This window comes from Columba livia, chromosome 1, assembly GCF_036013475.1.
Source record: "Columba livia isolate bColLiv1 breed racing homer chromosome 1, bColLiv1.pat.W.v2, whole genome shotgun sequence".
NCBI classification, from domain to species: Eukaryota; Metazoa; Chordata; class Aves; order Columbiformes; family Columbidae; genus Columba; species Columba livia.
The window spans coordinates 209377729-209403767 of record NC_088602.1 but is presented as its reverse complement, the minus strand read 5'-3'; the positions used below and the strand labels follow the sequence as shown (position 1 = coordinate 209403767).

Sequence of the window (26039 nt, the reverse complement as noted above, 5' to 3'; positions counted from 1 at the left end):
GCTGTGGGAGACTGTCAAATGCTTTACTGAAGTCAAGGTAGACCACATCCATGGCTCTGCCATCATCCATCCACCTCGTTTTGTCCTCATACAAGTCAATGAGGTTGGTCAAGCACGACTTCCCCTTGGTAAAGCCATGCTGACTGCCCCTAATGACCCTCTTGTCCCTGATATGCCTTGAGATGGCACCAAGGATAAGTTGTTCCATCAGTTTCTCAGGGATGGAGGTGAGACTGACCGGTCTGTAGTTACCTGGGTCCTCCTTCTTGCCCTTTTTGAAGACTGGAGTGATATTTGATTCCCTCCAGCCCTCAGGCACCTCTCCTGCTTCCCAAGACTTGGCAAAGAGCACCTTGTGCTCTTATTTTCAGTCAGCGTCAACCTTTTGAATTGAAGGGATATCCTATACAGGTATCAGGGATCGGAAATGAAAGATGAATGGAAATGGATAAAATTAACTATACCCTAATTGTGAGAAAGAGTACGGACTATTTTATATTGAAATGTTTATACTTTAATTTTATGTCATGTGGAGCTCATTTTTTAGGATCATTTCCAACTTTAAAGCGTAATACTTCTTAATTTTTTTTCTACGTTTTATAGAGAAAAGGAGGGGATGATTTTCCTGATAGTGAACTTTGAAAAGGGAAATATTTCAAGTTCGGTTGGTTGGAGGTAGTGGAAAAATGCCCCAGTTCATGCTTTGGACCTGACTGAGGTTATCTTGGGTCACCACTGATCCTTTGGGACTGTAATAAAGATGGAACGACTGGCAAGTCGTCATTTCCATACCAAGTAACAAAAAGAGAATGTATAGTCTTTAACAGCATAACAGATTTTCAATATCAGTAATAATGGCTGAAAATATTGCTCTTTTTGCTTTTAATGTACTATTATTTACTAGTTTTAGATTTCCTATAGATTCTGATTAATTTAGAATAAGATGTGTAGTGGCTGTTGAAGCACAAAGCTGTTTTTTTCTAACACTTCTCAGCGTGTTGCTGTTGTCTTGGAATTAAAAGGTTCTTTTCCCCTTCATGATTATCTTTAATATCTGCAGGTGCTTTTCAAGAAGGACAGAAATGGATGTTTGGAAGAAAACAATAGAGTGAAATCTTGTGGTTAGACAATTAAATTCTTCATCTTGTTAGCATGGTTCCCGTTGGGTGCTGTGCAGGGTTACATGACCATGTCAGAAATTCAGGTGCTAAAATCAACAAGTCTCTTGAACTCATTTAAGAAAATGGATTGGAATAGGATGCTGTTCTTTGTTGTTCAGAATGCAGTGAGGTTTTACCATGCAATTTTTTGTAAGTATATTTATGTCTCTTAGGAGATACTGAAAACAGGTGACTTGTCCTGTCAGAGGTATTTTTGCCTCTTAAATTTCTAATTCTGCTGTGCAGTAATTAGACATACGACCTAGTTGTGTGTTTTGACCTCACTTATTTTGCTGGACCTTATAGTTGCCAATTGTTTCTTTTATGTCATTACAGAATTGAGGGATTATTTTTGTTGTTACTGTTTTGTTTAGTGTTCTTCTTTTCTTGTTATTTAATACTAGTTTCATTTGAATATAAGTTATTATTTTAAATGAATTTATACAGAAAATATAAGATTCTGAAGACATAAATAGCAGCTTTCTATGGAACCTCTTTAATATATATGTCTAAAGTCTATTCTTTTCCATGCATTAATTTAGGCAAATTTATTTTAACTCTGCTGTTAACTACAGTAAATGGTCAAGATGAATTAAGCAATTGCTATCATTATGTACTTTTTTCATGGTGTTTTTGATGGTCAACCATGGTTGATGAGACTTGTGTGCTGGTTGGGTGTTCTTACCCAGTTCTTGGGTGATAATATATGGTGCATTGTCACTGCTGTGAGGTTCCCGCTGTTCTTATTGGGGCTAAATCAGTACCAGTGGAAAACCATAATTTGAATTTATTTGGGCTTTTCCATAGCTGTGGAGAAGGAGGTTTTCCTCCTCGAGATGTGGGGTGAGTGTTCAGGTTGATAATGCTCTGAAATATGTGGTGTATTCACATAGAGATTCTCTGTTTACTTCAGTTTGCATCAAGTATGTTCATAGCTACTTCAAAAACTCTATAATATCTCAGGATCTCAGATTCCCTGCTTTTGTAGGTGGAAATAAATGAATAAAAGAGAAGAATGCAGAAGCAAGAAGATTATTGTGTTGAAATCAGGTATTTCCCCATGGGTTTTACCCTAAAGATTGACTTCAGGAGCTGGTTGGGACTGATGTTTCCATCACTTGTATCACTTATCTTAATTTTGTTTCTGACCTGTCTGCCCACTCATCAAAAGTGGAGATGTAAGAGCAAAAAGGCTTATATAAGAAAGCACCTTTTGGAATTCTTTTCATTGTTCTGCTAGTGTGAGAATTACACCTTGAGAGCCAAGTGGTAGGTTTTGGTGCTCAGTCTTAGCAGCATCTGAGTTAGGCGGAGTCTCCTGCAAACATTATTTTGATTCAAGTGGGTTCAGGAATAAAATAGTCCAAAATTTGTTTTGTAGAGGAACCTAAACATAAGAAAAATACCTGAATTCTTACTATGCCTAGACTTATTCAGATCCTATAAATCTGTGGTCTACCAGGATTTCACAGAATCCCAGAATGTGAGGGGTTGGAAGGGCCCTGGAAAGCTCATCCAGTGCAATCCCCCCATGGAGCAGGAACACCCAGATGAGGTTACACAGGAAGGTGTCCAGGCGGGTTGAATAAGTAGGATGGGAGTGTGATGTTTTGAAGTGTCATAGTTACAAGTGTGTCCAGTAGATTAATTATGTCGTTCGTTAACTGTAAAGATGTTTGCTTGCTTCCGAGATAAAAACAGGTTGAAGTACCACTAAACAACCTAAAAATTGAACTATCTAGGACACAAAGTTTAAAGAAAAATTTTGGGGAGGTGTGCACACGTTTTCATGTCTTCGGTCTGTAAGCTGTGTTCAAATAAATAGCAAAATTGAGGTATTTAATTGGCTATTGATTTACTTAATGTAAATAGTTAATTACTTTTAGGTATCTATCAGCAGATAAATCTATGGATAGATGGAGTTGTCTGTTTAGATGCAAATAACAGAATATAGTGGTAAAAGCAACAGCAAAAGAAAGACTTGGGAAAGTGTGGAGCCACCGAATGGAGCGGGGTCCCTGGGGGTGTCCAAGGAGAGAGAAAAGGTGCAGATGTTCTAATGCCACCTTGACCTTCTCTTCTGTCTTGACTGGTAAGATTTGGCTTGGATGTAAGGAAACGGTTCTTCTTGGAAAGGATTGGATCTTCCTGGAAGGATCGTTGGGCATTGGAACAGGCTGCCCAGGGCAGTGGTGGAGTCACCGTCCCTGGAGGGGTTTAATAGATGCATATGTGAGGTTCTCAGGGACATGGGTTACTGAGAAGTTTGGGTTATGGTTGGACTTGCTCTTAAGCATCTCTTCCAACCAAAATGTTACTATGATAAGGCCAGCTTTGGGAATCCCAGGACCCTGAGACCAGATGGTCAGTCTGAAGAACAGGAGGCTTAAGCCGTAGTGCAGGAGCATCAAGGTAGGAACACTTAAGTAGGATTAAGTTCTGTGGGGAATGGGTAGCTCCCACGAGTGCTGAGGTAGCTCATGTCATTGTAAGGCCACTCCTGGTTGTCTTTAGGTGGTCATGGTGTTTGGAAGAGGTTCCTGGAGATGCTTAGAAAGCAAATGTCATTCCCATCTACAACAAGGGCAGTCAGGGAGATCTGGCAATTAGGACAGAAAGCAATGGCCACAAACCGAAATGCATGAAATTCCATCTGAAGACAAGAAAATACTGTGGAGGTGGCCGCACACTGGATCAGGTTGCTCGAAGAGGTTGTGAAGTGTCCATTTGTGGAGATAGTCACAACCCAACTGGACACGGTCCTGGGCAGCCTGCTTTGAGGGACCTGCTTGAGTGGATCATCACACAAGGTCCCTTCCAGCCTGAACAACTGTGTGGTTCTGAGAGCTGTGGGCTGTTCTTTTGAATTTATAAAGTAAGGGGCGATCACCAAGCATTTAAAGGGTGGGTGAAATATGTTGTAATGCAGAATTTAAAGGCGCCAGAACTTTTAGGGGTGATAGATAAGTGACTTAATCATTGAGTGTTTGTTTACTTCACTGCAATAAGTATCAGTGTTGTGCAAGAATAAATGTTCTTTATAGTGTTAACTAACTGTTAAAGTCCTCAAAGACAGTGCTGTAGATAAGCAAGAGTTTTTGCTTTTTGGGTACAATAGTGCTATAAAACAGTTGAGCATGAAAAACCGAAGCGTTAATCCAAACTTTAGTACATAGAGATTCTTGCTAATGCTTTATGTGTATTTTCAAATAGCGCCATGGCCAGCATTGCATACTGTAGTTCTTTAAATCAGCTGCTGTAACTAAATGGCCGTACGCTTCTTGAAACAGTAACGCATAATTACTTGGAAGTGTTTTATTAAAACTATCAACTGTGTAGAGAAATGTATAGCTGGCAGCTTTCTCTGCTGTTTCAGCAGCTTTTAAAAAACACTTCCTATATAACAGATCAGCGTAGGGTGTAATGTCTCATTTAAGCTTTGTGCTTAAATGTGAGAATCATTATATTGAGTCTTTATATTTGTTGTAATTAAAAATGTCATTTTAAGTGGTCTGTTGGAGTTGTGGACTGTACTGACTGTACTGACAGGCTGTGCTATCTAAGTCCTTTTAAAATGCACGTGTGCATCTATTTTTTTACTTTTGGCAAGATAATATAATTTATTACTGTAGATTTAGCTGATGTTTGCCTTTATTCCGCAGCAGTACACGCTGAATGCCAGCGACATGAATTTGTAATGTCAAGGAAGAAAACTACTGTAAGTTGATGCAAGCAAATGTTTGAGATCAGCGCCGATCTGCCTTGTGTTTGTTTCATTAAGCTCCTACAAGCCACCCAATTATGGAAATCAAATAAATGAAAATTACTTTAAAATCCTGCTTCCTTTGTTAAAACTCTTGTGAATTTAAATCAGGTGAGATGGGTAGTTAGGACTTTTTTGTAGAGTGGGATGTGAGATTCCTGATAGTGCAAATGAGGATTAGAGTAGATAGGGCAGACTTCAAATAGTTTCTTTAAGGTGCTGCTATAAGCAAGGCTGTCTTGGATGTTATTGAGGAACATAAAACAAGTACCTTTATGGCCTAAATTGTTTAATATATGACATTTGGGCATTTAGTTAATTGAAATGAAGAGCTGCTCAATTAATCATGTAGATGAGAGTTGGAAATTCCAAGACAGATTCCAAGAGTTGACAAGACAGAACTGTGAAAACCCCCTGGTATTTCCAAGCCAAATAATAAGTCAATTTCTGAATGGTTCTGTCTTGATCCAAAGGTCCACAAGACGGACGGACATTAAGACAGAGGGATCAGCCTAGAGGGGTTTGTGCCAAAGATCAAGGAAAGGAAGCCAAGAAGTCAAAATGAAAATTGCCAAGAGTGCAGGTTTTAATTTTAATCTTTCTGATATGTTTTAAACTAAATGGATGTTTGGGGTTTCTTCCTCACCAAATAAGAAAGTTTTTGGGGGAGTACAAGGCAATCCAGACAACTTTGGAACAATTCAAGTAAAATTAGTGGCAAAAATGTAACAAATCTTGAAGATTCCTTACTGATAGAGAAGGGGATGGGAAGAGACGAAGTTCATTTTACTTAAGGGAAATAACGGCGGAGAATAAGTAATTCCATTCCCCCCAGCATAAGAACTTATCTGTTTTAAACAACACATCTTGTCAGTGGCTGCTGAAACACTTGGCGTCTTCAGAAAGTTACTGGTTCAACTGGAGAAGGTGGAGATGTGCTGTGAATGAGAAATGCAGGTGATAGATCTAGAAGGTGGTTAGTAATGGGATTTCTCGGAAAAAAGTCTTGGAGTTCATCTTAATATTACTATTTCTGAAAGATGCATATGGTACAAAATATAGTGTAGTGAGAAGAAGGTTCGGGTGTTATATGTGAGACCATCATCAGCAAATTTGCTGATGACACCAAGTTGGGAGGGAGTGTCGACCTGCTGGAAGGCAGGAGGGCTCTGCAGAGGGATCTGGATAGACTGGAAAAATGGGCTGATTCCAATGGGATGAAGTTCAATAAGGCCAAGTGCCGGGTGCTGCACTTTGGCCACAACAACCCCCTGCAGCGCTACAGGCTGGGCAGAGAGTGGCTGGAGAGCAGTCAGACAGAAAGGGACCTGGGGGGACTAATGGACAGGAAGCTCAACATGAGCCAACAGTGCGCCCAGGTGGCCAAGAAGGCCAATGGGATCCTGTCCTGTATCAAGAATAGCGTGGTCAGCAGGACAAGGGCAGTGATCCTTCCCCTGTACTCTGCATTGGGGAGGCCACACCTGGAGTATTGAGTTCAGTTCTGGGCCCCTCAGCTCAGGAAAGTGCTGGAGCGGGTCCAGAGAAGAGCAGCAAGGCTGGGGAAGGGACTTGAGCACAAGACCCATGGGGGGAGGCTGAGGGAGCTGGGCTTGTTTAGTCTGGAGAAGAGGAGGCTTAGAGGTGAGCTCAGCACTCTCTAGAACTACCTGAAGGGCAGTTCTAGCCAGGTGGGGATTGGTCTCTTCTCCCAGGCATCAGCAATAGGACAAGGGGGCATGGGCTTCAACTCTGCCAGGGGAAATTGAGGCTGGAGATGAGAAAGCAATTCTTTGCAGAGAGAGTGGTCAGGCATTGGAATGGCTGCCCAGGGAGGTGCTGGACTCACCGGCCCTGGAGGTTTTGAAACTGAGATTGGACATGGCACTTAGTGCCATGATCTAGTCAATGGGCTGGAGTTGGACCAAGGGTTGGACTCGATCTCTGAGGTCTTTCCCAGCCCAGTCGATTCTGTGTTTCTGTGAAATAAATGATTGATCTCAGTAGCTGAGTGGTATGGAAGTACCAAGGTACTTCTGCTAACCAACTTAAATATGTTTTGGTGTTGTAAATATTTTATCTAGAAATAGCTAGGAATTAAGAAACTGGGAAGTATTGGTTAATCCAAGTGAAATCCTCTGGAAGTGGAACATGTATTTCTGCAGCTGGGGCAGGGAAGAGCTGATCGGTTGATCAGGGAAACATTACTTACAAAAGGCTTAAAGTGGTTTTTGTATTGAACATGAAGATGGAAAAGCAGATGAGACTTGGCTTGAAATGATCTTTGGTGAAACATTATTGGTCCCCAAGTGAATGTGTTTAAATGGGCTAAGTATAAATGGGTTTGGAGATGACAAGGGCTTTGTGGTTTTTTTTTGTTCTTGTTTTGAATGAAGTTTATCAATTTACACAAAGTATTATCTGCAAAACTGGTAACTACCCGATGACCCAGGACATGCTTAATTTTGTTTGCATATTCATGCTGACTTTTACACCTTTGTAAGTACATTTTTAAAGATAACAAGAAATCTGACTTGAAGGAAGAAAGGTGGTTGGTAACTAAAAAAATTGCATTTGGATGCACTGTGTTATGAGTGATGTAGGTAAGACGTTTCCATTTATGATATGGACACTTCACATCATTGTTATCAATGAGCAAGCTAGGATTAAATATTGTCACTTTTGTGTGTAGGGAAAGAACTGTTTAGAAATATTATTTTACACATGAAATTGAGGGAAAGGGAGGTGGGCAGAGGTGAATTGGTTAAAAACTTACTTCATTACTGAAGGTGGGAGCTGGAAGTGAGGGTGTCTCCTCCATTCCCTGTTGTGATGGAAGTTCTTTAGGGATTAATCTGGTGATGCAAGTGAGATGGGATTTCTAACAAATGATGGCATAGAATCCTTTTTTTGGGATTTTAATCACGTTATTTGCTTGGAAGGTCGTAACTTACAGGATCAGCTATGGGGCTCTACAACTTTGGCAGGGATTTTCTAGGTGCCAGTTTTGGGTGTCCTAACTCCATCCTGTGGTAGGACACAGCTCTTCATGGCCAAGAAGATATTTGAAACTGGAGTGGCTACAAAAGGTACTATCAAGATACATGAACTGATTTTGAAATGAATGGATTAAGGTCAAAATAATGAGTCTTGCCTTGAGTTCTCTACTTGTGGAGAATTTTGGCAAAACAGGATGACCATGAGCCAGCACTGGGCCCCTGTGGCCAGGAAGCCAATGGTACCTGGGGTGGGTTAGAAGGGGGTGGTCAGTAGGTCAGAGAGGTTCTCCTGCCCCTCTGCTCTGCCCTGGGGAGACCACACCTGGAATATTGTGTCCAGTTGTGGCCCCTCAGTTCCAGCAGGACAGGGAACTGCTGGAGAGAGTCCAGCGCAGGGCAACAAAGATGCTGAAGGGAGTGGAGCATCTCCCGTGTGAGGAAAGGCTGAGGGAGCTGGGGCTCTGGAGCTGGACAAGAGGACACTGAGGGGTGACCTCATTAATGTTTACAGATATATAAAGGGTGAGTGTCAGGAGGATGGAGCCAGGCTCTTCTCGGTGACAGCCAACGGTAGGACAAGGGGTAATGGGTACAAACAGGAGCACAAGAGGTTCCGCTTAAATTTGAGAAGAAACTTGTTGGGGGTGAGGGTGGCAGAGCCTGGCCCAGGCTGCCCAGGGGGTTGTGGAGTCTCCTTCTCTGCAGACATTCCAACCCGCCTGGACACCTTCCTGTGTAACCTCATCTGGGTGTTCCTGCTCCATGGGGGGATTGCACTGGATGAGCTTTCCAGGTCCCTTCCAACTCCTGACATTCTGGGCTTCTGTGAAAAGTAGAAAAGAGCATCTTGTCCCTTTGTAGACACTTATCAGGGAAGCTGAATGTAACAGTGATTGGGTTAAGCCATCAGAGGTCTTACCCTGACATTAGGAACCCATTATTTAAGTGTTAGGAAAAATGTATTTATTTTGTTTTTGTAAGAGAGGTTGAGAGTAGACCTTGTGAAGGTTCGTAATTCCGGGGCAAGAAGACTTCAGAAGGACTGAGCTTGTGTCAAATGCAGAAGCAATTTGCCAAGAATTAGATATAAACATCTGAGGTTTATTTTTTTTTTTTCGTTTTGGAGAGTTAGTACTGTGGAAACCTCTTGCAACCTTTTCTAAATATTGTCTGATTTTCTATGGTTTCTTTGCTAGGTACAGCATGCATAATGAGGAGATGTTTTTAGGGGAAAACCACTTGCGGTAGTAAAATCCAGCAGGAAGGAGCTTCCCTCGGTCTCTGGCAACACTTGATGCCTTCACTGCCCTATCTCAGCAGAAAAGGCTGCCGAGGCTTCTATTTTGACACATTTTTTTGCTTTTTAGACAAAACACAATTTCCGCAATGGAAAAGACAAGCAGGATGTTTTGACTGCGCCATCGATTGTGAGAAGGGTTTGTTCTATCAATGCTGCCGCAATAATTTGGGGGACCTTGGGAAATCACTTAATGGAACTTGGTCCATGTCTGCATAATGTTATTTTTTTTCTTAGAGTAATTGAAGATGTTGCTTAATAAACTTTTTATAAAGATTCCCAGTTGGTTGCTGCATTTCCGAGGGTTGTGTCTGAGCACACGACTAATACATCTTGTAATTGTCTTTTCTTTTTTACTTCCCCACCTCACTTTAATATTTTCCCTGGGGAAGAATCTAATGCACTGTAATGCTGGTACCTTTTACCAAGTGACCCTACTCATTATGATTTGTTCTCTGAAACTCCCTTGACAACATCTAAATGCACTGAGAATACTTAAGCTTCCTCTCCATCACTCTTTCAAAACAATCTATTTGAAAAAAGGGTGTTTCTTAATGTCATTACTCTTCTGAGTTCCCTAATACTGACTCTGTGTTCAGTGTCACAACATACATGCAACAGATGAGTTTTATTAGCTAAACAGTTTATATCAATGTATTTTCATGGAAATTAGATGCGCTGTGCTTCTATCAAGTGACTATTTCAAATATATTGATGGTTCGTGACATTTAAATGTGGAAAATATTCTGGGACTGGAGCTGCCGTTGTTAACTTGGCAACAAGTTCAATACTTGTTTTCATCTCATGTTTTCAAATTGCTGGGAAAGGTTTATTATGGGTTTTTGGTCTTTTTGCAGCTTGGTAAATGCAGTATTTAGGTTTGTGGTATGTCCAGGGTTAGGCAAACATGGTCCCATTGCAGAAAAGGAGGATTTAGCTGGAAATTGGGTGCCCCTGGCTGGTAGGAGAAAGGTTTTTCTTGGATAAAATGGTCCTTAAAACCAGATCAAAACCAACTAATGGACAACTAGAGCTTCATGCATGTTCTTCTTACTTAATGATATGTATTCGTAAAGCTCTTGAATTAGTTGTCATTGTATCATTTAACAAATAGTGGTGCTAAGGTCTTTGCGTGTTCCGATTTTTACACTTAAACCTGAAATTAACTTGAATTTTTAGCAAATTTTTTTAGGTGCCTTAAGCTGATAATCACACGTTACAACAAGCGCTTTAGAAGTGACTTTGTCCTTTGAAAATACATTTGAACAACAGCCCTTCAATGTGAATTTCCCTCCGTCTCCTGCAGACTGAAGCAAGAACAAGCGTATGTGCGAGATGAGTTCGGGAAACTCCTGGAGCAAGAGCGGATTTCATCCAACGAACACCTGACTCGAGCCATTCTCCGCGAAAGAGCCGCCACGGAGGAGGAGCGCCAGAAGGCCCAACGTTTTGTAAGTTCACCAACCCTTCTACAACTCCCAGATTTATTTTACAGCCAACCAGCTCTTCACACTTGCTTCACATTATTGGTAGAAGAGGAAAGCAGGTATTTTCTTATTACTACTCAATATTATGTCATTTTTATTCCTCCTTCTCAAATATCCCAGTTGTAAGAAGAGACGATTAGTTTTCTAATCGTCTAATTTTTCTAAGGCCTAACCTTTCTGAAGGTTATAAATGTGTCGTCTTTTGTACGTGGAAAATATTAAAAGCAATTGTTTTCCGGATGTTAGCAGTCAGGACACATAACCACGGGTGTAGTTATATGCGGTGCTTTATTTCAGCACTGGGAAACCAGGGGTTTGCACCCAAAGCTGCCTTCGCTGGTCAGTTTAAGTTACACAGTATTGATACAGTCCATTCACATACATATTCATATATTCATTAAGATATGTAATGGTTACTCAACATTGATTGCAACATCTTGGAACTATTTTGATCATGTGCAGTGTCCTCTGGTGGTCTTTCAGGGAGTCTTCAGGATGAAGTAAGTAGTCTTCATCACTTCTCTCCCTTTCACCTTTGGGTACTGCACAGGCGTACTACTTCTATAGCTAGAGAACTGCTGACTTGCTCAACCTCCGGAGATACTGCATGTACTTCTCCTCACTCTATGCGTATTTAGGCTAAGATAAAAGCTAGGTTGTTAAGATAAGTGTATACTTGGACACGATATGCTTGAACATCCTTTCAGGAACAGTTTACAAAACTAAATCATTCTTTCAGGAACATTTTGTAAAGCTGGTTCTGTTACTAACACGGAGGGTAGAAGAGTGGGGTGATAGTTTTAGTCTATTTGATCCATGTGCTTATTCTGTGTTAAGAAGTTACAGAATAGAGAACTTTTCCGGAAATTAATTAGTTCATATGTCAAGGAGATCCATGATATTGCTGGTTAACAATAAGAATTCAAGAAGTAAGGTTTTTGAAGTCTGTTGGTTTTGTTCTGGCGTGTAAAAGTCAAACTTAGATTGGAACGAGCTTCGTGAAAAATTTTGCGTCGAAGCATCATATTTCATTAGAGCTCATGTCTAAAAACTTGGTGACAAGGAAGTTGTAAAATACGGCTCTTTTCCTCTGGAAACTGACAGTATATATTTCAGTCTATTTCAAATGTCTGGCAGATTTATAACCACTTAAATATTGTGGTTTCTTGCTATATTGAGCTTCTGTTGACTCTTCTTTTTAACAATCATTGCAGTCATCATTACAATCATCATTATTCTCTGAGGTATGAATATGCCTTTTTCAAAAATAAATAGCAAACCAATTGGTATTTTCAAAGAAAAAGAATTTTAAAATACTTTATGTGAGCATTCCTATTGAAATAGATGGTATTATGTGGGTCAGCATGCCTATAAATTTTGTTTGGCCCTCCGTATCTGAAATAAAATCGAAGCTTTCAAAGATTTATCGGTTGGTAACATAGTAAACCAATCACTTCAATAAGTAATAGCTTTATCTCGACTGTGTGACTAAAAATCTATCACCCATGGGGTTTTTCCCCCTATTTAAAACTGAACAAGTTTTAACTAAGTGCACCTGTGTCTAAATATCTTCTGCAGACATTTCCCAATGCTTTTGCAGCTCTCTGGTAATGTTAGTGTTGAAGAAAAATTACTATATGCTGAACAAATATTGACTTTTGTTATATTAAAACATAGGAACAAAGGAAAATGGAGAGCAATGATGACCAAGGTACAACCTTTGTCTTTGGCGTTAAACCCTTGGATTCTTAATATTATACAAGAGAGATAAGGGATTTGTAACCTCAACCTAATGAGGAGCTGAAGATTTATAATGGGGAATATTAATTTGCATAATTACTGGGGGGTTTGTGTCGTTCACTTATTACTGTACTGAGCAGCACACGCTGCCTTTTCATTGGCCAAACACTTGAGAGATTTCTTATTATGGATATTTATCTGGTTTATTTAGCCATTATGTCAGTTTTATTGTTCATTTTCACTGACTCTAGGATATTTTAAGTTAGCAATCTCCATTAACTAGTGTTGAACTTGATCAACATGGGGAGCAGTGGCGCAAGGTGGGTGGTTTTGTTGCGTGTTGAGTTGGAAGATGACTTAGATATAATTTTTCATCATCTTACTGTTTTGAGCTGTGAAAATTGAAAATATCTTTGAAATTCACTAAGCACGTTGGCTGTTCCTACCCCAAATTTGCCATTTCCGCTATAGCTTATTCCTTCTTTCAAGTGCATCATAAGGTAACAAAGTAGCAAGTTGGCTTTGCGTGTTTGTTTCCTTAAAATGGGTCTAAATATGAAAACATTGACTGATTCTGACATTCTCTGCAAGTCCTTCTATAAGTTGCCTCCCTTATTTTCTTGCAGCTGGCTGGTTTTTATTTCCTTGGCTTCATTTTTTCCTCTTCTGGCTGTTTCATGTATCCAAGCCGAATTTATAAAACGTTTAACACAGAGGGATATGTCAGTGTGTACCATTGTCAGGTAGAATGAATAATTCCATGTTCTAGTAGACGTCTGCAGTAGGTTTATATTTTATGTAGGCTGGATTTGATTTAGCCTGTGAAATCCTTTTTTTTGAGGAAAAAGTGTGTTTCTGATGTGTCAGTAGCATTATCCACACAAGTAATTCCTCTGCTACCGATTCATTTTAAGTAGTGCACAGAATAAGAAATTATGGTTAGAAAGGAAGAATTTTATGTACTCTTTTCTTTGCAAGGTTGCTTATTCAGTTACAATAAATAGACATATTGTTAAATTGGAGTATTATTTCTCATTCTTAGACAATTTTAATACCAACTGCTGATTATAGATCCAGAAAGGAAAAACTTGAGTGTTAACAACCTGTGAGCTCTTTATACAAATGAAACAAGTGGGTAAAATGAAGTGAAAATGAGCAGTTAAATGAGTTAAAGCTTTTTAGGTGACAAGAACTACTATAACTATTATTGGTGTCTTTAAGTTCAAGTGTTCTCCTTCTCAAAGCAGAAAAAAGCCCAAACAAACAAATTTGAAAGCCCAAAATGTAGACGTAGTCGGCAGTACTTGAACAGCGAGGTGAGGCAAAGAAGGAAGGAATACTTAATAATTGTATCGTTTTCTTAAGTAAGCTGAATGAGGAAGATTATGACACTTGTTAAGGGTGTTCATAAAGCTCAGAAATAAATTTGGAGCTGATAAATGAGTTAATGATGGTTGAACCGCTGATGTGCTCTGGGAGCTGGGGGGAAAGCCCTTGACTCCCTGTGGACTGGAAAATCACTGTCTTTAAAAACAGGTTGTGGGGAGACCCAGAGGTTAACAAACCAGTTATTCTGATGTTTGTACCAACCAAGGTAGGAATTAGTTAGTACTGGAATTTCCAGACTCTGCTCAAATCTGGAGAAATCCCTTCTGGAGTCAGTGTGAGGATTTGGTCAACTACTGGTGCTCAAATTCAGCAGAAATGAATCCACCTGCTCTTGATTCCCTTAGTGATACCTTCAGATGTTATTGACATTGAGGAGTATATTCTTATTTATTTTTCTCTCTCCTGTCTAGCAAGTGATGTGAACTGTTTCATTCCAAAGGGTCAGATGTACATCGGTTTGGGTGTTAACAGTTGCTTTGCTCCTGAAAAGTTTCCCTACCTTTTTTCCTACCTGTTTCTATCTCTGCACTGTGGTTCTTCTCCTTTTGTTGTGCCAGTGCTGATCTGGACTGAAGGAAATGCAACATAAATCCATCTTGGAGGGTTTTTCAAATGTAGACGTGTCCACAATCCGCTTTTTAGCTTGACTAGAGAAATAATGGAGCTGAGGAGGTGAACTGTGCATGGAAGGCAAGTTGCTGGGGAAAGAAAATGACAACTTTTTGGTGGCAAGGCCAGTTCAGTTAGTGGTTTTGTACCTTTAGCTTTACTTATAGTCCATTTTCAGGCATGGTATTTGTGAACTATCAGTATTTTCAAAGCACAAAACACCACGTGCTTCAAGTCATACATGAGAACTGTCTGTAGCAAGGTGATAAGTATTTCTTCCATACCCTTAGCATGTATATGGTATTTTTTCTGCCCATCCTTCTTCAAGGAGGATGTCAGAATAAATCAATTATTTTATTTCAGTCCAGTCATAAAGAATTTTGGTACTGGTGTGATCCTCCTTAGCAAATATCAGTGTGGTTGAAGGCCCTGGACTTCTGACCATGCCAACAATATTTCTATTACATGGGCAGCAATCTAATCCTCCTCTGCTATATTTATTATTGGAGGTCTTTGCACATCTAAAAATCACATATAGGTGAGTTGGGCATTGAGTGGCTTTAAATGCGGTAGCTTTGCCATAAATAGCGTATTGATGTTCCATCACTTGAGTTATTATGTGAGTCAGGGTGAGACGTAGAGAATATGGAGGAAAAAATCAATAGTTATCCCAAGTGCAGAGGACCTGTTGTGTTTCCATCTCTTTATAATGAGCTGGAGTTTCTGGTTAACTTATTTGCTTCTCTGTTGGGACTGAAATGAACTGTCATTAAGACCCTGTATGTTAGAAAATGGTTTTATTGAGCTGCCAATGACATTGAAGTCTCATTTCCCTTTGAAGAGGCACAGAAATATTGTTTTGTTCATTTGCTGTAACCATAACATTAAAATTTGATTATTGCTATCATTAGGAATTTGTATTCATACTAATAAAATTATCTCTATTTCCCTGTGTATTGTTCAGGCCTTGAAGTACTTGTTAGAGAATGAAGTCTCTTGTTGCTGAGGTTTTTTTTTGCTTTGTAAATTTATTTTCTATATAAGAAGGTCTATTGATAAATTGTGTTCAAAAATCCATTTGACATGAGTGTCCTTATATTAAAAGGCCCTTTTTGTTCCTTAGGTGCATGTGGTAATCAGATTATTGAATATTTTTTCCTAGCGAAATCACACGAGATGTATAATTCTTCTTTTAACTTTTCTGAGCACGGAAATCAATAGACAAAATACATTCCGTGCTATATTAGAGCCAAAGCGCGTTGAGTTGTTAGGAGTGAATTTGCCCTATTGTCATCGTTGAATACATATTGTTAAAATAGTGTTTCACTCCTCCGTGTCTCAACCATTTGGATATTTCCCTTGTCATCCTTGCCTGGCTGGTCCTATGTGCGCTACACAATGACCTTTGCTTCAGCGTTACATTTATTTGTCCTGTCCCCAATTCATTAATTTCATCAAGAGCAGGTCCCCTATTTTCCATAAACAGATTAGTTTGTGACCCTTCCTGCTCTTTCCCAACAGTCCCGTCCTAACCGTATTTTAAGGCTGACTTCACCAGCAAATACCAGGGGGCAGAATTACTAAATGAGTTAAGGCATTAGTTCTTGGGAGAAAAGCAGCCTGTTTACAAACCTACAGTATTTATTACATACCTCATTTAGCTCATTCATCATCCTAATAGAAAAAATGCATCTTTCTAGATGAATCTGAAATAATTTGAGGTAAGCTACATAGCCCCAGGCAGAACATGATTGCTTACTGGAGCTTTTCGGAGAAGTACAGTACGATTGGTGACTGAACTCACCACTGCCCAAAATAAAGATACTAAAGGCTCCTATTGGAAAATTCAACTTGAATTTGGAAACTGCACGGTATAAAATGAACTCTAGTGTTGGTTTGTCTCTTGTTCTTCAGTTTTAGAGGTTAGAAAATAGTTATTTCTACTCTTTGAATCATCAGAATATCATCAGTGTGACTCTTCTTGTCTCACCGATTCTCCCCATCTCTTTCTGGCATTTCTACTGAGATGGTTGGGACAGAAATAAGACTTACTCTTGTCTGGCATCTTAAATAGATGGTGTAAAACTCCACTGTATGAAAAAGCAGCTGTTGCTGTGCAAATAGAGATCAAGAACATTTGATTTCCAGCAATGGGATTTCCTACCAGATATTTGCAAATCATGAGTTTTTTTCTTTAATCTGGAGAAATAAATGTGCCTTGAAGAAACATTAAAGACCTATTTGCATGTCTAGGATTACTTGATTAACAAGAGCGAACCATTTTCCCATCCTCTTGGTATAGTTAAACAGTAAAATAATTTAAAATAGCCTGTGGGTGACATATCTTTATGCTGTAGGTTGTAATCCCGGTGCGATATGTCATTTGCTGTTAAGGAGATGTTTTATTTTGTCTTTGTAACTGCCGTTAAGTGTCTGAACTAGAAGTTTCTTACCTGTGTCTCTTTTTCTTTCCCTTTACAATGTCCATTCCAGTGTTTAAAATACTTGTTGCAAGGGAACAATACAAATACTTCTGTCCATCAGCTTTTCACTTGGCAACATGTTACAGATATGTGTGTGGTTTTTAAAAACAATCCACCCCAGGTACCATTGGCTTCCTGGCCACAGGGGCCCAGTGCTGGCTCATGGTCACCCTGCTGTCCCCAGGACCCCCAGGTCCCTTTCCCCTACACTGCTCTCTAATAGGTCATTCCCCAACCTACACTGGAACCTGGGGTTGTTCCTGCCCAGATTCAAGACTCTACACTTGCTTTTATTCTATTTCATTACATTTTTCCCTGCCCAGCTCTCCAGCCTGTCCAGGTCTCTGATGGCAGCACAGCTTCCAGTGTCACCACTCCTCCCAGCTTGGTGTCATCAGCAAACCTGCTGACAGTCACTCTATTCTCTCATCCAAGTCATTGATGAATATATCGAATAACACCGGCCCCAGCACTGCCCCGAGGCACTGCACTAGATACAGGCCTCAACTGGACTCTGCCCCATTGACCACAATGCAATATTGTGAGTGTGTCTGAGACTAGAATATTCATTTTTCCAGTTTAGTATCAACTTTTATATAATTTTTACATATTTGCATTCCAATGTACAGAGAGGTTTTTGGACTAATTGTTTGTTTTTGTGGCTTTGTATGTGTCCTTTGATACTGAATTCTTCTTTTATTAATTAAGAAGAAACCCACCCAAAGCCCAACAGAACAGCACTGGAAAAATGGAACTCATCAATGGCTATTTTTTCCATGTCAAAGCTTGACAGGAGAAACATAGTAAAATCAGAAAATTTTGAAGGCAAATAAGGTGCATATGGGGGAGATTCATTCTCTTTAAAATGTATTTTTGAGTGTGTTGAGAAGAATGTGTTTTGATAGTCAAAAAGCATTTGAAAGTGTTATTTTAATTCTTATAGAGCAAACCCTAAGATATTTGACGAGCAAAATGAATCACTGCGTTATCTCAGCATCCAGATGAAGATCTAGTGCTTTCCAAAGCCTGCTGCTCCAGCAATTTGTTCTTCTGCTTGAATTCCAATTGAGTTCATTTTTATAGATTCACTGCATAATGCTCTGCTCTCTCCTCCCTCATTCATTAACCAATTTGTTCTTGCTACTCCCATTTTATTGAACGGCGAACAAAATTGCCGTGCTAACTTCTCCAATGAATATCATCATTCCTTGTCATGCATGGGCAAAAAGTAAGTGTATTAATCCTTTATACATATATTTTCCCTTCTTCCAGAGAGAATATCAAGTTGTCTTGAAAAGAATGTTTTAAATAATTTTCTCTTGAAGGTTTGAGCACAATATTTATGTATAAATATTCCAATTCAGCTTGTTTTTGGTGACTTCTGGGCCTTGGGAACACGTACAACCTGCCAGTTGTATTGCCTAAGAAAAGGCAAATCCAAGGGTTGTCAAGACATGTCCTTGTATGTGATGTGGTACAAATACATGTGATGGATTAAAATAGGGTAATTCACCATATCTTAAGACGTGAGACATTCGCCTCCATTTCAACAGACGTTTGCTGGGTCTCGAAACTCCCATTCTAACTTGAATTTCATATTTATTTGCTCTCAGGTTAATTTTCATGAGGTAAATAGTGTCTCTGTTACTCTAGTTATTGGTCTTCCTTTGGGTTGAATTACAAGATGTACAAAAAGGGGCTGGTTTTGGCTACAGAGGGGAAGGAGATTAAGAGCAGTTTGGTTTACTAATGGCCACCTCAATAATGAATGAGAAGCTTTACTTTATAGTATCTATAACTTACCAAGGACTCGTCACTGTCAGACACGGGTAACACCAGCTGCAAGAGGATCAAGCCATTGAAACAGGACAGTTAGGGAAGGATTCAGCCATCTATCCACCAAAAAGTCACTATTTATTAAAAAGTCACTATACCGAGTAGTGGACTTCATGTTGTCGTTCTATGATATTGGCTGTTTGTGTTGTTATTGTATTGGCTACCAACAATTCACGTTATGACCGAAGACTCATGGTGGTGTTTCCATGTACCTGCTATTTTGGTGCAGGAGGAAAATATCTCTAGAGCATCACATTTTCTTTCAATGCTTCCTGAGGTCAGCAAGAGGAATGTTGGTTCTGCTGTAGTAATGGGAGACTTATAGACTGGAAAAATGAGCTGATTCCAATGGGATGAAGTTCAACAAGGCCAAGTCAACAAGGTCCTGCACATTGGCCACAACAACCCCCTGCAGCGCTCCAGGCTGGGCACAGAGTGGCTGGAGAGCAGTCAGGCAGAAAGGGACCTGGGGGTGCTAATGGACAGGAAGTTCAATATGAGCCACCAGTGTGCCCAGGTGGCCAAGAAGGCCAATGGTATCCTGTCCTGTATCCAAACCAGCGTGGTCAGCAGGACAAGGGCAGTGATCCTTCCCCTGTGCTCTGCATTGGGGAGGCCACACCTGGAGTGTTGTGTTCAGTTCTGGGCCCCTCAGCTCAGGAAAGAGATTGAAGTGCTGGAGCGGGTCCAGAGAAGAGCAACAAGACTGGGGAAGGGACTTGAAGACAAGACCCATGGGGAGAGGCTGAGGGAGCTGGGCTTGTTTAGTCTGGAGAAGAGGAGGCTTAGAGGTGAGCTCAGCACTCTCTAGAACTACCTGAAGGGCAGTTCTAGCCAGGTGGGGATTGGTCTCTTCTCCCAGGCATCAGCAATAGGACAAGGGGCCATGGGTTTCAACTCTGCCAGGGGAAATTGAGGCTGGAGATGAGAAAGCAATTCTTTGCAGAGAGAGTGGTCAGGCATTGGAATGGCTGCCCAGGGAGGTGCTGGACTCACCGGCCCTGGAGGTTTTGAAACTGAGATTGGACATGGCACTTAGTGCCATGATCTAGTCAATGGACTGGAGTTGGACCAAGGGTTGGACTGGATGATCTCTGAGGTCTTTTCCAACTCAGTTGATTCTGTGATCCTGTGACTTGAAAAGTACTCGGATGAGTAGGTTCCTTGATTTTTTTTGTTTCACTTTCCTAGTAACTTGTGCAATATTTTAATTTTTTTCTTATATCTGTCTGTTTGAAGTGTGGGGAAAAAAATCTTATAACATCATTACTTTCAAAATAAATAAATAAGAAGATACTGAACCTGAGAAAATTCTTTGAACATCCTATGTGCAAGTGAGTTGCTGTACAGAAAAATATTGCCCGGCTTTTCTCCCCAAGCTCTGATAAGAAATGATTGAATTATTGAGTGTGAGCAGTGTGGGCTGTGTTGTGGCTTTTTTGTTTTAGAGGTTTATGGATGTTTAATTTGATTTTCCTGGAGGTAGGAGGATGTTCATTGAAATTGGTGCTATAGGCACCGCTCTCCTGACAGATACCTGATTCCTTGGGAACTCTATGAATGCTCCAACTTCTCAGCTTTTCTATAGATGGTGGAGACAACTGCTTATTTTCTTGATAGCTTTCAATGTAAGTCCGATCAATAAATCAGTGGAAAAATACAGGGGTTCATTCACAATTACTCAAAAGGAGTTTTACTATCTGTTCGGTTTTATTTTCCCATGTGTGACAGTTAATTATACAGAGGATCAACCTAAATAAACAGGGTTGTCTTCAATCCATACTGCCTTAAAAGCGTAGTATTGAGTCTTGTGTGTGTGGTGGCGGTACTGTCTGCTTTTATCCAAGTCTGACTGCCCAGTTCATTGGCAAGCAGAGGTATATTAGTTTTCAGCTGGTTACTGGTCTGCTCAGCTGTTCCAGAACTGAGGATTTCTTCATAACTGAAGTGAAATAAGAGCTTCTAGGATGTGATTCTGACCTGTTTTGCTTGTCAATGTGATGATCAAGTGTCCGTTCCTTGGCTTGAAGGGCTCCAGCTGAAGTGTCAATGTCTTGTTCTGTAGACTGTTTGATTAAGGTGATTTGGATCCAAAAGGTATAAATATCACCATGGTGCCCGCATCCACATCCCACAAAATGTGTTGATAATAGATTACAAAATGACTCGCAATGAAAACTACTCCCATGCTGCATTTTTTTCTTATGAAGCATCTCCCTTGTCCTTAATTTATTCTTGGAAGACTTCACCTAATGGTAACAGAGTTGGACAACTTCATCCCCGAGAAGAAAAGGTGATAGGGAGACCTTCTTGGGGCCTTTCAATGTATAAAGGGGACTTAGAATGGAGATGGAGAGAGAATTTTCACCAAGGCCTGTAGTGACAGGACAAGAGACAATGGTTTGAATTGGAAACAGGGTAAGTTTAGATTGGATGTAAGGAAGAAATGTTTTACAGGGAGGGTGGTGAGAGCTTGGCCCAGGTTGGGCAGAGAGGTGGTGGATGAACCATCCCTGGAGACATCCCAGGCCAGGCTGGACGGGGCTCTGAGCAACCTGAGCTGGTGAAGATGTCCCTGTCATGGCAGGGGGGAAGTGGGGGAGCTTTGAAGGTCCCTTCCAACCCAAGCCATCCTGTGGTCCTAAATCAGAAAACGTTTATTATTTTGTGAATAATGCTTCTTAATCATTTGTGAGGAACTGGTGGGACTGAGTGTTTCATACTGGCTCCCTTTTACGTATGTGATGTACAGTACACTCTGTAGTTCTGACTTTATAATGTTTTAACTGTTAGGTAATTGTTAGGTATTTGCTCTCATGGGTAATCACACATTTCTGCTCAGTCACCAAGTCTCTTTTCCCAAGTAACAAGATGCAGTACAAGAAGAAATGGCCTCAAGTTGTGCCAGGGGAGGTTGAGGTTGGATGTGGGGAACAATTTCTTCCCCAAAGGGCTGTGGGGCATTGGAACAGGCTGCCCAGGGCAGTGCTGGAGTCACCAGCCCTGGAGGGCTGGACAGACAGAGATGAGGTTCTCTGACATGGGGCAGTGCCAGGGGTGGGTTATAGTTGGACTCAATGATCTTGAAAGTCTCTTCCAACCAAAATGATTCTGTGATTCTATGATACTATGATTTTCCAAGGTTGAAACATGTTCTGCACAATTATGGAGTGCTGGTGGCCACAGGGGGAGATGGAGGTTGGGCTCAGTGCACCATCCCACAGGGGTGGTTTGATGATGGTCTCAGGCGATACGTACGTTTTGATACAAAAATTTTCCTAAATTTCTGGAGCAAGTGACACCAGTCTTGCAATTTACTTGAATTTCATGCAGTTCAACAGTTATCTGCTATGATAGCACTTTAAAAACATAATAAATAGGTGGCATACGTCATTCCTTTAACTTAGTGGATATAGATCAATTTTAAAAATTGTTGCATATGCCATAAGTGTAAATGTGTAGAGAATGTTGCTGCGTGTATGGGTGACAACAAAAAAACCCAGAACTTGTACTACCAGGGAGAAGAAAAAAAGCTATTTTATACTCCATTAAACTGTTACACATCATAAATAATTTATGCTCAGCTTGCTCTGTTCTGTGGCAATGATGATAAACTAGTCATTTCAGGAGCATTTTAATGAATATAATAGTTTTCCTCACTTTGTCTGTAACACAAACCCTGTTCCTCCAGTATTCCCCTGGTCATTATATGTATGTAACTGGGTTAAATTATAAGAATACATTGAAGTGAATTCTTGAGTCTTACTCTATGAATTCCACAGGTATATAGGAATGCTTTGAAAATCTATGTAGTTTTGTTCATTTCATTTACTATAATAAGTGTATATTGTGGGTTTGTGTCTACTTTCTGTTACCAGAAGTGTGTGAGCATGTCATCACAGAATCCCAGAACGTCAGGGGTTGGAAGGACCCTGGAAAGCTCATCCAGTGCAATCCCCCCATGGAGCAGGAACACGAAGATGATGTTACACAGGAAGGTGTCCAGGCGGGTTGGAATGTCTGCACAGAAGGAGACTCCACAACCTCCCTGGGCAGCCTGGGCCAGGCTCTGCCACCCTCACCGGGAACAAGTTTCTTCTCAAATTTAAGTGGAACCTCCTGTGTTCCAGTTTGAACCCATTGCCCCTTGTCCTATCATTGGTTGTCACTGAGAAGAGCCTGGCTCCATCCTCCTGACACTCACCCTTTATATATCTGTAACCATGAATGAGGTCACCCCTCAGTCTCCTCTTCTCCAGCTCCAGAGCCCCAGCTCCCTCAGCCTTTCCTCACACAGGAGATGCTCCACTCCCTCCAGCATCTTGGTGGCTGCGCTGGACTCTCTCCAGCAGTTCCCTGTCCTGCTGGAACTGAGGGGCCACAACTGGACACAATATTCCAGGTGTGGTCTCCCCAGGGCAGAGCAGAGGGGCAGGAGAACCTCTCTGACCTACTGACCACCCCCTTCTAACCCACCCCAGGTACCATTGGCCTTCCTGGCCACAGGGGCCCAGTGCTGGCTCATGGTCATCCTGCTGTCCCCAGGACCCCCAGGTCCCTTTCCCCTACACTGCTCTCTAATAGGTCATTCCCCAACTTACACTGGAACCTGGGGTTGTTCCTGCCCAGATTCAAGACTCTGCACTTGACCTTGTTATATTTCATTAAACTTTTCCCCGCCCAGCTCTCCAGCCTGTCCAGGTCTCTGATGGCAGCACAGCTTCCAGTGTCACCACTCCTCCCAGCTTGGTGTCATCAGCAAACCTGCTGACAGTCACTCTATTCCCTCATCAAAGTCATTGATGAATATATTGAATAATACCAGTCCCAGTACTGACTCCTGAGGCACTGCACTGGATACAGGCCTCAACTGGACTCTGCCCATTGACCACAATGTAATATTATGAGGGCGTGTGAGACTTATTAATTTTTCCAGTTTAGTATAAACTTTTATGTAATTTTTACATACTTGCATTTAAATGTACGGAGAGGTTTTTGGACTAAAGAGTTTTTTGTGGCTTTCAATATGTCCTTTGATACTGAAATTTTCTTTGATTAATTGAGAGGAAACCCACCCCAAGCCCAACAAAATAGCGTTGGAAAAATGGAAACTGATCGAAGTTAAGTCCTTTGTATTCCAGTATTTCCTAAATATGCAAGTTCAAGTTGATTTTGACTCAGATGTCCAGGATTGTAGATAAATGTCTTAATATAGATCTAGTTATGTTTATTGTTTATAGTGTTTGGCGCTTCAGAGGGTGCCCCTTGTGTCTCGTACCAAAACGTGCTGTGTGTTCTGAGAATCTAAATAGCTGCCATTGTACTTAGTTGTCTCATTTGCTTTTAATAATGAAAATATAAAATGTGATTTCTAAGAGGTACCAGGCTGTTCATGTGAGTAACTCAGCAGAAGAGTCTTGGACTCATATTTCATTTTCAGGAATGCTGCTGGATTTAAACCTGAGTCCAGAGAGTCCTGGTTCCAGAAACTACTCTTGAGGATCAAATTTTGATAGCGTGAGTTCATCCTTAAACTTGCAGCTGAAATACCATCAACCTTTTCTCTATTTTATTTTGCAATGCACTGAAATATTTTTTGAATTAATCTTTTTGACAATTTTTCTTGTTTGTTCTGCTACACAAAGCAAAATGCTCCATATTCACTGATACACTAATACTTCTGGTAATACTATTGTAGTGTATTCAGGTTTTAATTTAAAATTGTCATAGATGTATTTAATGTCTTATATTTTTTGTTATTGCCTGCTCATTTAAAACCTTTTAAACTTTGCAGGTTGGATAAAATATCGCAGAAAATAGCGTATGGAGTATTAAATTCCTGGTCCTGTGCAAGATGACTGGGAACTGTCCTGTAACAAATTAGCAACCGTTCCCTCTCTGTTGTACATTGCAGGAACAGCAACCACCATATTAAATCTTAATCAATAACGATGTCTCCCTAATTACTGGAGCGGGTTTATATATTGGATAAATTGCTGTTTGTAAATGTTGTATTATATTAACTAAAACAGCTAATTACCAGCGGCAGAATAAACATAAGGTTGGCTAAAAGCTTCCATCCGTAGCTTGGAGCAGTTGCTGCTGCCTAATATTTCAGTCAATGTGGAAAATAAGGTAATGACATTATAAATACATTTATAATGCAGGACAATTTCTTCTGAAATGCATGTAAGTATTATTGCTTTGCTATGAAATATGATTTATTTAATGCATTTCAGCCCCCATAATATTAAGATATAATTGAGATGGGGGGAAAAAAATGGCATGTAGTCAGAGGCTGCATGAAAGTGAATCATAGTCTAAATTGCTTGTGATTTTAAAGGCACTTAGGGGAATCATGAAATTTATATAATGCAGTCTTTTTGGTTTAAAAAATGTGAAGAAAGCAATGGGCCAGTCTTTCAAGTTTTATTGGACTTGAAGTATTTTGTTGTGTGCTAGTGGGTCTGGCTCAGGGCGAATAAACAAATGCTCAAGTTTTACACCCGTATCGCGATGAAGAAATGGATCCAGATATGATGAAAGATGTGGATATATAGTGAATATTCAGTAAAACAGCCGACAGTGCTGTGTGATTTGGCTGAAGCTGCTAATCCAGCCATATGAAGGGAGTGAATGATCACACAAATGATGCTGGGGATCCCAGACAGGAGTAATTTGAATGGTGTTGGGATTTCTGATGATTATTGCTTTCAAAAGACTGAAAATCACAGGTCTAAGGCTTTATGGTTTAATTACTTGCTAAACAATTGCTGCTGATTTGACTAAATCGCAAAGCTCCTCACAGCAGCAACTGCAGCTCTGCCTGAGCCATCCCAATGGTTTTGATAGTGACCATCAAACCGTGTGTAGCCAAACATGAGATTTTTGACAGAAACTGGTATCCCCAAGCATGTTTTTTAGTCTAAAGATGAAATACATAATTCTTAGTAACTCATACTTTTGTGGCAAGGTTTGCTGTATTTAATATATGATAAAATGAGGGCCTGTAAAATAAAGCTTTTTGATTGTTTTTAATGATATGTCGTAATTCCACTTGTGGTAAAAAAATTACTTCATGCTTTTAAGACATCTGTAATTTCTCGTGTCAAATATATTACTAATCCTGCAGAATATATATGGTATACCACTGTATGTCATTTCACTTGGCAGCCACACCATCGTAGGGCTGGAATGGGAGTTCAGGCGACGTCTCATCCCCATCATTTACTGCATGGCCAGACTCCGGTCGCTTTGGCCAACATCATCTCCTAGA

The 26039-nt window shown here is 40.4% G+C and overlaps 1 protein-coding gene across 8 annotated transcripts in view; it reads left to right on the top strand.

Annotated features, from left to right (window-relative positions):
- The window catches only part of CHCHD3 (coiled-coil-helix-coiled-coil-helix domain containing 3), a 161965-nt gene that overhangs the window by 39858 nt on the left and 96068 nt on the right, over positions 1–26039 (top strand). For all 8 annotated transcript variants that reach the window (XR_010469726.1, XR_010469725.1, XR_010469724.1 and 5 more), the window contains exon 4: positions 10526–10670. Coding sequence is in view for 4 of the 8 variants with exons in the window: in XM_065049324.1 (XP_064905396.1) it covers positions 10526–10670 (145 nt within the window). In the remaining 4 variants the exon portion in view is untranslated. The remainder of the gene's footprint in view (positions 1–10525; positions 10671–26039) is intronic.